The sequence below is a fragment of the Hydra vulgaris genome, chromosome 06, assembly GCF_038396675.1.
Source record: "Hydra vulgaris chromosome 06, alternate assembly HydraT2T_AEP".
In the NCBI taxonomy this organism is placed as follows: Eukaryota; Metazoa; Cnidaria; class Hydrozoa; order Anthoathecata; family Hydridae; genus Hydra; species Hydra vulgaris.
Genome location: NC_088925.1, coordinates 28,279,525 through 28,293,598, shown reverse-complemented (window position 1 = coordinate 28,293,598; position 14,074 = coordinate 28,279,525). Strand labels below are relative to the sequence as shown.

At 26.6% G+C, this 14,074-nt stretch overlaps 1 protein-coding gene across 3 annotated transcripts; it reads left to right on the top strand.

Moving 5' to 3' along the window:
* The first annotated feature begins 2,499 nt into the window (after positions 1–2,499).
* Positions 2,500–6,872, top strand: LOC124814535 (uncharacterized). Of its 3 annotated transcripts, none has more exons than XM_065799791.1 (9): positions 2,500–2,775; positions 3,009–3,246; positions 3,656–3,814; positions 3,924–3,994; positions 4,129–4,422; positions 4,777–4,973; positions 5,982–6,046; positions 6,163–6,217; positions 6,541–6,847. In XM_065799791.1, the coding sequence occupies exons 5-9, from the start codon at positions 4,287–4,289 to the stop codon at positions 6,607–6,609; spliced, it is 522 nt and encodes a 173-aa protein (XP_065655863.1). In that variant the 5' UTR covers positions 2,500–2,775; positions 3,009–3,246; positions 3,656–3,814; positions 3,924–3,994; positions 4,129–4,286; the 3' UTR covers positions 6,610–6,847. The 3 variants fall into 3 exon arrangements, with proteins under 3 accessions (XP_065655863.1, XP_065655861.1, XP_065655862.1); XM_065799789.1 differs by having other exon boundaries at positions 2,607–2,775; positions 6,163–6,269; positions 6,541–6,872; XM_065799790.1 differs by lacking the exons at positions 2,500–2,775; positions 3,009–3,246 and having other exon boundaries at positions 3,330–3,814; positions 6,163–6,269; positions 6,541–6,872.
* The last annotated feature ends 7,202 nt before the right edge of the window (positions 6,873–14,074 follow it).

The following is a 14,074-nucleotide window of genomic DNA, read 5'->3' as shown; positions in this document are numbered from 1 at the left end:
TAAATATATTTAATTATTTATTTTTAGGAATAAAAGTATTTAGTTGCTATGTCATCACGGATTACGCAATGGAGAAAAATTAATAAATCAGTAATTGATTTATTTACTGAGACAGATAGTACAATAGAAACAGATAAACAACAAATAAATGTTTCAGATTATAGAGTTCTTTCCGAAGAATCAATTGAGCAAGAAGTTGAAGGTGTTGAAGAAACAGATTTCTAATCTTGACTCCGCCGGAGTCTCCGATAGTTCTGATTCTAATTCTTGTTTCTTGAATCATGGAAACTTTATAGAAGACAAAATAATGAATGGAAATCTACGTGAAGAATTAGCAGAATGGGTTGTTGTAAACCAAACTTCACATTCTGCAACAAATCAACTTCTTTTTATTTTGAGAAAAAATGGCCACACAGAGCTTCCAAAAGATGTAAGAACATTATTGAAAACTCCAAGTAACATTCCTCTGAAGAATAAGTGTGGTGGCGATTACATTTATTATGGTTTGGAAACTAATATTTTAAAACATTTAAGCAAATTTCCAAATCTTGCGAAAATTGAATTAGTTGTTAATGTTGATGGAATACCATTATTTAAAAGCACATCAGTAGCTTTATGGCCCATACTTTGCTCATTTTCAAGTATCCAACCATTTGCTGTAGCTATTTTCTGTGGTAAGAGCAAACCTTCATCTGAAGAAAGCTTTATGTTTGATTTTGTAAACGAGTTAACAAATTTATTACAAAATGGAATCAAAACTCAATATAAACATTACTTAGTTTCCCTTAAATCATTTTGTTGTGATGCTCCAGCTCGACAATTTTTGAAGTCTATAATTAGCCATAATGGATACGATTCGTGTGAGCGATGTATTATTCACGGTGCACGTATTAATCACAGACAAATTTTTTTGGGGTCAGGATATACTCTGAGAAATGATACAGAATTTAACCTACACGGTTACAAAGAACACCAAAAAACTTTATGTACTCTAGCTAAATATAATATACCATGTGTTACATCATTTGTTTTAGATATCATGCATTTGGTTTATTTAGGAGTAACTAAAAGAATAATAATTTTTTTCAACAAAGGTAAAAGATCATGCAGGATATCAGAGATTCAAAAAGCAGTTATTTCTGAAAAACTTAGAGAATTATCAGGAAAATTGCCCAGCGAGTTTGCAAGACAACCAAGAGGTATTGATGAGTTTAAACGCTGGAATGCTACAGAGTTCAAAAATTTTCTTTTATATACCGGTATGATTGTTTTAAAAAATGTAGTTTCTCAAGAAATATATACACATTTCTTAAGCTTATCAGTTGCTATGAGTATAATGATTGATAATGATCTTTTGAATGATCATAAGTTGTTAATGTATGAAAGGGCTCTTGGAATGGTTTATATATCGGTCATCATTTCTATATGGACAAGAATTTGTTACTTTAAATGTTCATAGTTTGACACATCTGTATGAAGATGTGGTCAACCACAGCTGCAGTTTACAAGATACATCTGCTTTTCCTTTTGAAAACTATCTAGGCATTCTAAAATCTTATGTGCGCAAGGCACAAAGTCCCTTGTCACAATTGACAAAAAGATTAGAGGAGATAGAGAAATGTTGTGTAACAAGAAGCAAACAACAATCAAAAACTAAGATTTCAATTGGAAATAAAAATAGATGGTTTTTCATTTGTGGAGAAAAAGTAGTGCGTGTAAATAATGTCATTGGTAATGATATAGAATGCTATGTCTATCAAATATCTGATTTGGATGGGTTTTTTGATGATCCGTGTTGTTCTAAGTTGTTGCATATATATTTCCTTCATAAAAATGTACAATTCAAGAAACAATTTATAAAAAAAGATCTAATTATTAAAAAAGTATGTAGTATTCCATACAATGATGGGTGCCGTTACACCACAATGTAAATTTTTGAATTATTTATCATTAAATAAAAGAGTTGTTTTGTATAAAAAAAAGTTATAAATACTTAGATAAAAATCCCAATAATAACTGAAGACCTAAGTGCTTAAAGTATTAATTCACAAAGAAAATGTTGTCAAAAAATATATTTTAATCGTTTATTTGTAAAATCTTTTTGTTTTTAAAATTTAAATTTATAAACAAAGTAATTAAATAAAAATCAAGAAATATAATAATTAAGTAAAGAAAAAATAAATTATTACTTAATGCATTTACTTTAAGTTTTTACAACAAAAAGGCTATATAAATAAAATGATTGAAATATGTTTTCTCTTAATTTTTTTTGTGTGACTTAAGTACTTTGAGCACTATAGTCTTCAATAAAAAATAATATTTTTTCTATTAAAATTAAAAAACCAATTAATGAACAAATATAGATATTATAATAATGTTTATATTTATTTATTTTTTATCATTGTTTTTAAGTAAGATTTTAGTATTTTGTTTTTTTAAATATTTTTCGCTTTTTTTTTTAATGAAAAACAAAAATGAACTAACAATAATTATATGTACAAAAAATTGATGATAATAATTAAATTGCATTATTTGATAATAGTAAAAATATTTATCACTATTTGTTTTATTGCAGCAATTTAATAATTGAGGATGTCTGCTTTGCTAATTTTTAGTTAGTATAAACAGAGCATTTATATAATTAAGCAATTAGTCTTAGAAAAAGTTTAACTATTAGTATTTTAGCATTATCAATATGTCTGACTTCCTTATTTTCAACTGGTATAAAAAGAATATTTTTATTTATACAGTCATTAGAAGCCATTTCAAAAAAAGGTAAAATTTACAGCTATATATTTTTGTTTTAATTTCTTTTTTTACTGTTATTATTTTGTAATATATACATATATATATATATATATATATATATATATATATATATATATATATATATATATATATATATATATATATATAAAAATATAATAATTAATTTCTTTCACATTTATTTTAATAATTTCACTATTATATTAAACTATTAATAGATTAATTTTTTTCTTTTGAGTTAGATAAACAGGTTTACTATAATTGTTAATTTCACAAACAAAATGTCTTGGACCAGAGCAGTATGGTTTGAATATGCAAAAGATGGCTCATTAGAGGAATATGAACAGACTCCTCCATCAAACTGGGTAAAGTGTAACAAAGTATTTTGGCCTAATAAAAATGTTGAGTCGTCAATGAAAAAAATATCCAATCCAACTGATGATTGGTATCAATTCAAATTGAAGTACATCAAGCTAACTGGTAATTGAAGATTTATTAATATTAAATGATGTAATATATAAAAATGTTTTTAAAAAATATTTTATTTTTATTTATAAAAAATATTTACACAAAATTATTATTTTTTATGGGTTCTTTCAATTCGACTAATTTATTTGCACTGTTTTCGATGATCACTTAAATTAGTAACTCCATCAAATGATTGAGTTACTAATTGCATGACTAAACAAATGCCCACTATACTCTTAAAGCACTTCATTGATGTCTCTTTCTAAAATAAATTCTTTAAAGATATAATTTTAAATTATTTCTAGGTCTTTTTATATATTTAATGAGTGCTCATTAAATTTACTAAATAAATAACAGTCATCATTATGTTTTTTCCTTATAATAAGACTTTCAATGTAAACATTAATTGATTCCATCCTAGATGATGACAAAGAAGTATGCGAAGAGTATGGAGATAATGTGACAGCTGGAGAACTGGATAACAATGAAATGATGATTAAGAGTTGTCCCAGCTCATCTGAAAAAAGACATGCAATTATTAAGTATATTCCAAAGCCAGTTCCACCGAAAATGCCAATAAGTAAAAATGATATATAATACTCAAAAATGATTATATTTATAACACTATTGTTTTCTTGTATAATAATAATATTCTTGCTGTTAATTAACTTTCTTTTTTTCTTTCATAGGAACTGTTACGCCGGATACAGATGTCCACAAAAAGCAAAAAGGAACAATTCAAGTCAAAAAATTTCGTCTGGTACCTTTTGCCTTAGTGACATATTTATTTTAAATTATTTAAATTTTTTTTAGATTTTCAAAATAACATATTAAGGGTTTTTACTATAATAAATGTTATGTCAAATTATTTTAATGTTAAATTGGTTTCTAAAGGTTATACTCAAACCTCTTCTATACATGGTGGTTATTCTGGACTTACTGCTTTATCAACATCTCACATACCAAAGCCATTTCTTTCAACTACTACCTCTTCTACATGTGATAATTTTTCTATACGCGAACCAACATTAAACAGTCAGACCACTACTAGTATGTTAGAAAGCTCATTCACAAATGTTTCCACCAATTCACCTGCTGTTATTTCTCAATCTTATGTTAATTACAATAGAAGAGATTCTGCTTGTGCTCGGGACGAGTTAATTAGCTCAAAAAATCTCGAAGATAATGGTAGGTTTCTTTACTATATCATTTGTGATTTACAGCTGTCTTTCAACTTGCTGTTGTTTTGTATGCATCATATTCATTCAAGTATATCATTTATTGTCATGGAAAAGGCCAATAAATGTTTGCGAGATAGGTGGGGATGGAAGGAATTCCTGTCCCCTTGCAGCTCAGCTCTCAAATATATATATATATATATATATATATATATATATATATATATATATATATATATATATATATATATATATATATATATATATATATATATATATATATATATATATATATATATATATATATATATATATATATATATATATATTATATTTATAAAGTACTTTTTGTTTTCAAACTCAGGATTTCAACATATAGTATTACGGAGGTTGGCCCAAATAACCTTGCAAATGAGTGAAATATCCAAAAAGTTAGATGCAGCTAGTGGCACCAGAATGAAAGATGTTGAAGAAGAGATATTAATACAATTTGATGATATAGACGCTTTATATGAGTTCGATCGAAAACTTGGAGCTGACAAAAGGGTTTTTAAAAAGTTTGTAAGTTATTTTTCATTTAAATATAGTGTTGATTAGATTAAAATCTTGTGTGATGAACATGGCTACATTTACATTGATAGATCCTATAAGTATATTTTTTATAAATGTGTATATCATCAACTCCCGACCATCATGATTATCATGATCATTAGCATCATCATCATCATGATCATTAGCATCATCATCATCATTGTGATCATCACCATCATCATCATCATCATCATCATTGTCATCATTATCCTTATCATCATCAGCATCATTTATGTGAATCTATTTATTTTGTCGTAAGTATAATATTTAAATATTATACTTACGACAAAATAATACAAATTTAAAATATTTTATACTAAATTGACTATTATACTGAAATTGACCATTATAGGTAAATTTGTGGGTATTTTTAAAAAACACCCCTCCTCATTGGCAAAACCGCCCTGAAGTCAAGATTTTCAGGAGATCCACATAAATGATGCTGATGATGATAAGAGGCCCTGGCCCAAAACAGAGCTTTTTACAAACCCGGCACCGGCCCCGGGTTACTAGCCGGGTTAGATTTTTTTTATAGTATTGTACTCTTTTTCACTGTTTTGTTTTATTTTGTTCAAGTTATTATCTGTTATGAAAGTTAAAGAAAATATTAAAAAAAAGTCATAAATACATTAAATAAATCTAAAAAAAATCTAAATATTTATTAAATGTATTTATGACTTTTTTTAAATATTTTCTTTAACTTTCATAACAGATATTAGCTTAAACAAAATAAGCAAAAACAGTGAAAAAGATTACAATACTATAAAAAAAATCTAACCCCAGCTAGTAACCCGGGGCGGGTGCCGGGTTTGTAAAAAGCTCTGTTTTGGGCCATGGCCCCGGTCACTTACTAGTAGCAGGATAACCTGACCTGTTATCTGTTAGGATGTTATCTAAAAATTCCATTGAAGATCTAGATGCTCTATTATGCAATATTGCCACATTGCTCCTATAGATATTGTTTTATTTTTATATCAGGTTAATCAGCTATCTTCCATTGGCGGTAACAATGGTAAAAAAAGTGTTGCAAACATGATAAACAGGTTGAAACATTTTTTAAATCAATAGTACTTACTATTTTTGCAAAGAAAATTAGTTTTTAAAAGCGATTTTTAATTATAGAAAAATAATGTTGAGTTTCTCTTTTAACATGTTTAAGGTTGATGACAAACAGACTTCAATCGAAGTTCAATTTGGTTGGTTCCAAGGGAAAGGTTACTGTGAAGTTACCTATGGAAAATTTAAATGTTTACAAAGCAATAATTGGTAGCTATAATGTTGATCTCTATATTTTTATATATTTATATTTCTTTTTAAAGGCTGCCTGTTGAAAATAAATGAATTTAGTTGAATTCACAAAAAGTAGATATAAAAATCTTCCTTGAACAAATTGAAAAACAAAATTAAATCAGTTTACATTAAAGTTGTAAACTTTATGTATTCGTATTAAATAGTGTAAATTGAAGACATTCTTTCTTCCTTTATCTACAGTTTTATTCACTTGACCAAATTTGATATTTTTGCATTTATTTTTTAGAATCGATTAAGCGCTGTGAGCCTAAAGCAACAGACAAAGAAACTAGGTCATTTATTGCCTCGTGCCTAAAATATGCACCTTATCGTTTAAATGGAGGTAAACGGAAATCTTGCAACCACGAAATAGAAAACGATGAAGTTCACAAAAGCGATGAAGAAATAAATCAAGGTGACGACGAATGCGAAGTAGAATGTGACGTTGCATCAAACAAAAGCGGAAGTAGTAGCGAAAAATAAAAATAAACTATCTTACTTTCCCCCACTTATTAAACTTTGTAACAAATACTTTTTTGTAAATTTTTTAAATGTTATCTTTCGAAAACGTTTATAAAACGTAAGTTGTTTTTTCGACGTTGAATCGATGTTGATATTTCAACGTAGATTTCTTGTTTCCAAATCAACGCTTAAATCAACGTTTGTAAATCAACGTACGCTCAACGTTGATTTATTGACGTCGAATCAATGTTAATATTTCAACGTCGATATTTTGTTTCCAATTCGACGAATAAATCGACGTCTGTAAATCAACGCGTTATCAACGTTGAATCAACGTTGAAATGCTTGCTGGGTTATTACTGGGTTATTATCATAATTAATAATTTTATAATGAAAAGTTAAATTGAGTAAGAATTTTAATAATTTCAACAAATAAATTTCAAAATGAAATTATTAAAAGTAAGAATTTTAATAATTTCATTTTGAAATTTATTTATTGATTTTTAAATGGAAACAGTAAAACTAATAGTAATACTATTATTACTAGTAATAATATTACTATTAGTGTAAAGTTATTAATAGGTTTCACCCCAACCCCACATACACCCTGACTCAAAAATTAACCTCTCATATTGTTCTAGAAGAAAATAAAAGCAACTACTTGCATATAAAAACTAGCAATTACAAAAAAAAAATACTCTTTTAAAGATGAATTATTGATATTATGACAGTGAAGGTGGAGGTTGTGTGGCCCCTCTAGCCTACCAAATACACCCTGAGGGTGTAGGACAGTGTTAATGTGTAGGCTATTCTTATATCTACCTATGGAAACTAATTTTTGGGCATATATATATATATATGATTTGACAAAGTTATAATAATTTTAGTTCAAAAAAACTTTTTTTGACCACAGTTTTATCAACAAATCCATATATCTAAAAATCGGTACTTAAAACGTCATTTTTGTGGAATCGTTCGATTTTAAGAATTTTTTCACTTTTAAAATATTCAATAGAAGCTCTTTCTAATGATATATAACAACCTAGAATTTAATCAATAAAAAAATTTCATGTAGCATACCTAATAAATGTCGGGGTATATTCGGTTTATTCAGGTTATTTTTGTTGATGTTTTATTTATTTTAAGTTGACCATTTTAATAAATTGCAAAGTTGTTTTAAATATGTTATTTCTAAGTTAGAAATAGCTCTTAAGTTTAATAACATTCAAATGTGTAAAGTAATATCAAAATTAATAAAACATAATAAGTCAAACTAAATTTAGTTTGTTAACAGACTAAATTTTGTATTTATTTGAAAAACTTTAAACACCTCACCCTAATTATCAAGCAAGTACTTCACTATAAAATCTTCTACCAATAATGAAAGTATACATTATTAAGTTTTTTTTGTATAAAAACACGTTTGGATAAGTAACTTTATTTCCATTTTTTTTTAAAACTTCTAATTTTAATAGGAAAAGTATTAAGTCCTAATTATAGAGTTAGTGTTGTATATTTAATTCTAACATTTATTCTTAATCATATATTTTTATTTATTTTAATAATATGTATTTATGCATGTAAATATGGGTAAATTTATGAATATATATAAAGGAAATATATACATTTTATTTATATATATATATATATATATATATATATATATATATATATATATATATATATATATATATATATACATATATATATATATATATATATATATATATATATATATATATATATATATATATATATATATATATATATATATATATATATATATATATATATATATATGTAAATATATATACATATATATATATATATATAGATATATATATATATATGTACATATGTATATATATATATATATATATATATATATATATATATATATATATATATATATATATATATGTACATATGTATATATATATATATATATATATATATATATATATATATATATATATATATTTAGATCATATATAATTATCTATTTTAATACTATGTTTTTATGCCTGTACATATGGGTAAATTTATGAATATATAAAAGAAATATATACATTTTATATATGTACATAAAATGTATATATTTCTAGTCCTAATTTTAGAGTTGGTGTTGTATATTTAGTTCTAACATTTATTCTTTATCATATACCTTTGATATATGTTTTTATTTATTTTAATATTATGTATTTATGCATGTACTTATGAATATATATATAAGAAATATATAGATTTTATGTACGTATATATATATAAACATATATATATATATATATATATATTTACATATATATATATATATATATATATATATATATATATATTTATATATATATTCATACATTATATATATATATATATTTGTGTGTGTGTGTGTGTGTGTGTGTGTGTGTGTGTGTGTGTGTGTGTATATATATGTGGATATATATACATATATATATGTATATATATATATATATAAATATGTATATATATATATATATACATATATATATATATATGTATGTATATATATATATATATATATATATATATATATATATATATATATATATAATATAAACCTGTATGTATGTTGTGCCATAAAAACCGACTACAAGTATATATATATATTACTTATATATACTTGTAGTCGGTTTACCCAACTACAAGTATACAAGTCTTTTACCCAACAACATGGAACAACTGCCTCTGCAGTTGTTCCATGTTGTTGGGTAAAAGTTTTTGCAGGGTATGCAGTTTCAATTTTGGTATGCAGTTTCATTTTGGTATGCAGTTTCAAAAAAATTAATTACTGTAACATTGCATGGGCAAGCATTTTCCCACCAAGATTAACGTGTATCTTAAAAAAACAAAATTAAGCCAGCCGTCTAATATCTAATGCTAACAAATACACCAGTGCTAATCCACTGCTTAATAAACTTGGAGTACTGAATGTTTACCAATTAAATATTTATAATATTCTTTTATTCATGTTTAGATTAAAATATCATATGCTGCCTTATATTTTTGAAGACCTTTTTTTTATCATAGATCATAAATTAAACAAAACATTCGTTGCTTAAATGTCAGGTACTAAAAACTTTGTTAAAACACAAGTAAGGGCCACATTTGTGGAACTTATTTCTCCCAAATAATAGTAAAACTACAACTTCAATTCAAAATTTTACAAGTATCTTAAATAAACAGTTACTTGATTATGACGTATCTCAAATACTATTTTATTTTTAATTTTAATTTTATTCTCTTTTATTTTTTAATTTTTCTATTTGTTAAAAAGCGACATCACCCTTTACATCATTACTTATCTTTATATTTTATTTATTTTTTTATTTTAAGTTGTATTGTACTCGGGGGAAGAAAAAAAATGTAACACTTTTTATTTAAAAGTATTACTTTTCTGAGATTGTAATATTTTTTTTTTTATATGATAGATTATTTTTGGTTTAATATGTAAATGATACAACGGGGCTAAGACTTTTGATAAGACTTTTGTCTTCTGCTTGCTCCCGTCACCTTTAACTCAAAAAAAATTGTAAATAATTTATTTATGAAGATGACAAAATATATATCAAAAAAAAAAAAAAAAAAAACACCGAGCGATTATTGCATGACATTAGAGACTTGTTAATGAACTTAAACTTGGGTTAAGATGTTAAAAAAAAAATGTATATATAAATGTTATAAACTCATCGCACTAATGGCATGGAAGGGAAGTAAACATTTTATAAGGGTTTATTGTTAACAGACTCCGATTATCGCAATACTTTTGAAAAGCTTTACATAAATATGAATATATAAACGTTTAGAGTTTGCTTCATGTCGTTACATTAAGTTAAAACAAAAACAAAAAGCTTGCTACGCCCAGTAAACATGCAACCTTGTTTCAACGTTGTTATTTGGTTGAAAATGCGTTGCGACGTTGGGGACTTTAGATCATCTTTGAAATAACGTATGTAACATAACGTTAGTTCCGCCAACTTTAAAATAACGTCTAAACAACGTTTAAAAACTAACGTTATTTCAACTATTTAAATATTTCCGTTGAACAAACGTTGATTAACAGAACGTTAGATCCACCAACCGATTACACAACATTTGGTAATCAACGTTATTTTACCAACTGTAAATCAACATTGATTCAGTGTGTCGGTGTTAGTGATTCTTCCCGGGAATTTGTTCCCGGGAAATTCCCGGGAAAAATTTTATTCCAATTTCCCGGGGTCCCGGGAAATTTTTTTCGGGATCCCGGGATTTTTGTACACACATTTTTTAACTTTCCCGCCAAAGTCAGAATTTTTTGTTTTCCGGACCATAAGAAATATTGCTTATTTATATTGTTTACATATTGAAATTTATCGCAGCGCATTGGGAATTTTTAAAAAAATGTCCTTAAATCTTAAAACTTCGAAGGTTTGGAGTTATTTTGATCTTAAAAAAGCAGACGAGGCACAATGCAAACATTGTCCAAAAATATTACTATGCAAAGGTGGTTCCACTGTTGGATTGAAGAGGCATTTAGAAAAAATCCATAATATTATTTTAAATAAAGAAGAAGAACCATCAACTAAAAAACGTTGTGTTCAATTAACAATTGATTCCATGACAAAAAAAGTTTCATTGGGAGAACGATTGGCTCGTTTTGCTGCGATTGATGGTTTTTCTATTAATGCAATAACTGAATCGGATCAAATTCGTGAGTTGCTTCGTGATAAAGGCTTCACTCTTCCTAAATCGAAAACAGATGTCATGAATCTTATATATATATATTATTTGGAAATAGTCGAAGAAAATAAAAAAAAGATACTCGAAATAAAAGAAAAAAAATGCAAGTTTAGTATAGATTTGGATGAATATTCAAAACATGGCAGAAGATTTATGAATATAAATCTTCACTTTAATGAAGGCTTTATTAATCTTGGATTAGAGCGAATGTTAGGATCGCACAATTCAAATGATTGCCTAGAACTACTCATCAAAAAATTAAACATGTTTAATGTAAGTCTTACAAATGATGTAGTTTGCATAACAACTGATGGTGCTTCTGTTATGGAAAATTTAGGATATACTTCGCCTTCTGAATATCAACTTTGTTTTGCACACGCAATACATTTAGCCGTTGTTGATGTAATATATAAAAAAAAAAGATAAAAATAATAATAAAAGTACTAATGACAAAGATATTGAAGATGATGTCTCTGATGATGACGATGATTATGATGAGGAGGAGGATCAGCAAAATGAAATTAGTGACCAAGTTCCTGATCTTGTTCCTGAGCTTCATAAAGTTCTTGTTAAAGTTAGAAAAATAGTTGTAACTTTTAAAAGATCTCCTTTAAAAATGGATTCTTTAAAGCGTTATTCTAAAAATGAATTTGAACAAGAGCTAGTGCTAATTTTGGATTCAAAAACTCGTTGGAATTCAATGTTTATTAAAGATTTCAAAAGTTTATTAAAGATTTCAAATTCAAAGATTTATTAAAGTTAAAAAAGCAGTTTTTAAATCTCTCGTGGATTTCAGTTTAGAAAACCTAATGTTGTCTGATGATGAACTTACAGTAATTGAAAATTTAGCAAAAAGTCTGGAACTTATTGTCTTAGGTTCTGAAATGATTTGCAGAAGGGAAGCAACTTTATTAACAGCTGATGACACATTAACATTTATGGTTAAAGAACTTGATGTTCAAGATTGCTACCTAGCAAAAGATCTTAAAAATGCTTTAATTGAAAGAATATGTCAAAGAAGAAAAAAAGATCTTGTTGGTTTACTAAAATTTTTAGATAATCCACAATCTTCAAAAAGTGATATGGATGATGACTTATTTAGCATGCCATCTAAAGCAGTTATGATAAATTTAGCGAATGAAATAGCTGGTCGACTTTTTCCCATAATTGAAAATATAGCAAAAGAAAAAGATAGCGATAGAAAACTTAACAATAGTATTATTGATATAAATCAGTTATCTGAATCTATGGCTGCCAGATTAGAAAAATTTGTAAAAAAAAAAGATGTTTTTGAAGTCAAGTGCAATAAATCAATTATGCGTCAAGAATTCAATCTGTTTGAAGCTACTAATAAAAGATCGCATAACTTAGATATGCTTTATAATGCGCTTTTAACTATTCGTCCTTCCAGTGTAGAGGCTGAAAGGGTGTTTAGTTCAACTGGATTTTTTTTTACCAACTATAGAACTAGATTGATCGACATTCATCTCGATGCACTGGTTTTTCTCAGAAGTCACTTTAAAGTTGTAAACAGTTACAAAAAATAAATAGAAAAATAGAAAAGTGTATTTAGTTATTTATATTTTCTCTGATGAAGATTTTCCCGGGAATTTCCCGGGATCCCGGGAACAATGTAAATAATTCCCGCTATCCCGGGAATGGAAAAAGTCCGGGAAATCGCAATCCCTAGTCGGTGTGTTCAGGAAAATATACTTTAAGGTAACTTTCCAGAATATATAATCTTGAATATATATTCTGGACTATATAGTCCTGGAAAGTTACCTGAAAGTTTTGAGTTGGTATCTTTCAAAATGAATTCTAAACGTAAGTATTAAAATTATTTTATATTAACACATCTATGTATAGTTTTCTATTTTTTTTAGTTTGAAAAAAAAATTATAACTTACAATATAAATGTCTTACTGGAAAAAAAATCGGCTCCTAAATAATGAATTAAATAAATTACTTAGATGCAGTTTACCTTATGAGTTGCAAGAGGAAGTAATTTAAAAAAAAAAGGAAGCAGAAAGTCGTTCTATACCAAGTTATAATGGTAATGCTGTAGTTAATGATGAATCAGAATCCGATTCATCATTTACTACATCTGATTCAGATGATCACTTTTCAACTAATGATTGTAACAATTACTTATTGCCAGTAAGGGAAATTGATGACGTTTTGTCATTAGATTATGTTCCCAGTGTTGCTGAAAATAATAAAAGTTTAAAAAGTCAATTAGCTGCTTGGGCCACAAAACATTGCTCAAGGGCATGTATAAAAGATCTTATTTCTATACTACACTCGCAAAACTTTACCGAATTACCAAAAGATCCACGAACTTTACTTCAAACTCCTGTTTCAAGCAGATCTGATGAATCTTGTGGTGGCTTTTTTATTTTTATTGGTATTGAAAAAGGTATTTTGAGATTACTTTCTTGCAGTGATCATTTAAGACAATCTTTGGTTTTGAAAATGCATACCAACGTTGATGGTGTTTCCCTGTATAAGTCTTCTTTAACTCAACTATGGCCTGTTTTGTGCACAGTTAATAATTCAATCCCTTTCATTGTAGCTGTATATTC

Bases quoted from the DNA above. Each gene is read 5' to 3' on its own strand.
- LOC124814535 (XM_065799789.1), top strand. From the start codon at position 4,287: ATGTTAGAAAGCTCATTCACAAATGTTTCCACCAATTCACCTGCTGTT. The intron at 4,974-5,981 runs GTAAGTTATTTT...TTTTTATATCAG, and splicing joins AAAGGGTTTTTAAAAAGTTT to GTTAATCAGCTATCTTCCAT. The intron at 6,047-6,162 runs GTTGAAACATTT...AACATGTTTAAG, and splicing joins GTTGCAAACATGATAAACAG to GTTGATGACAAACAGACTTC.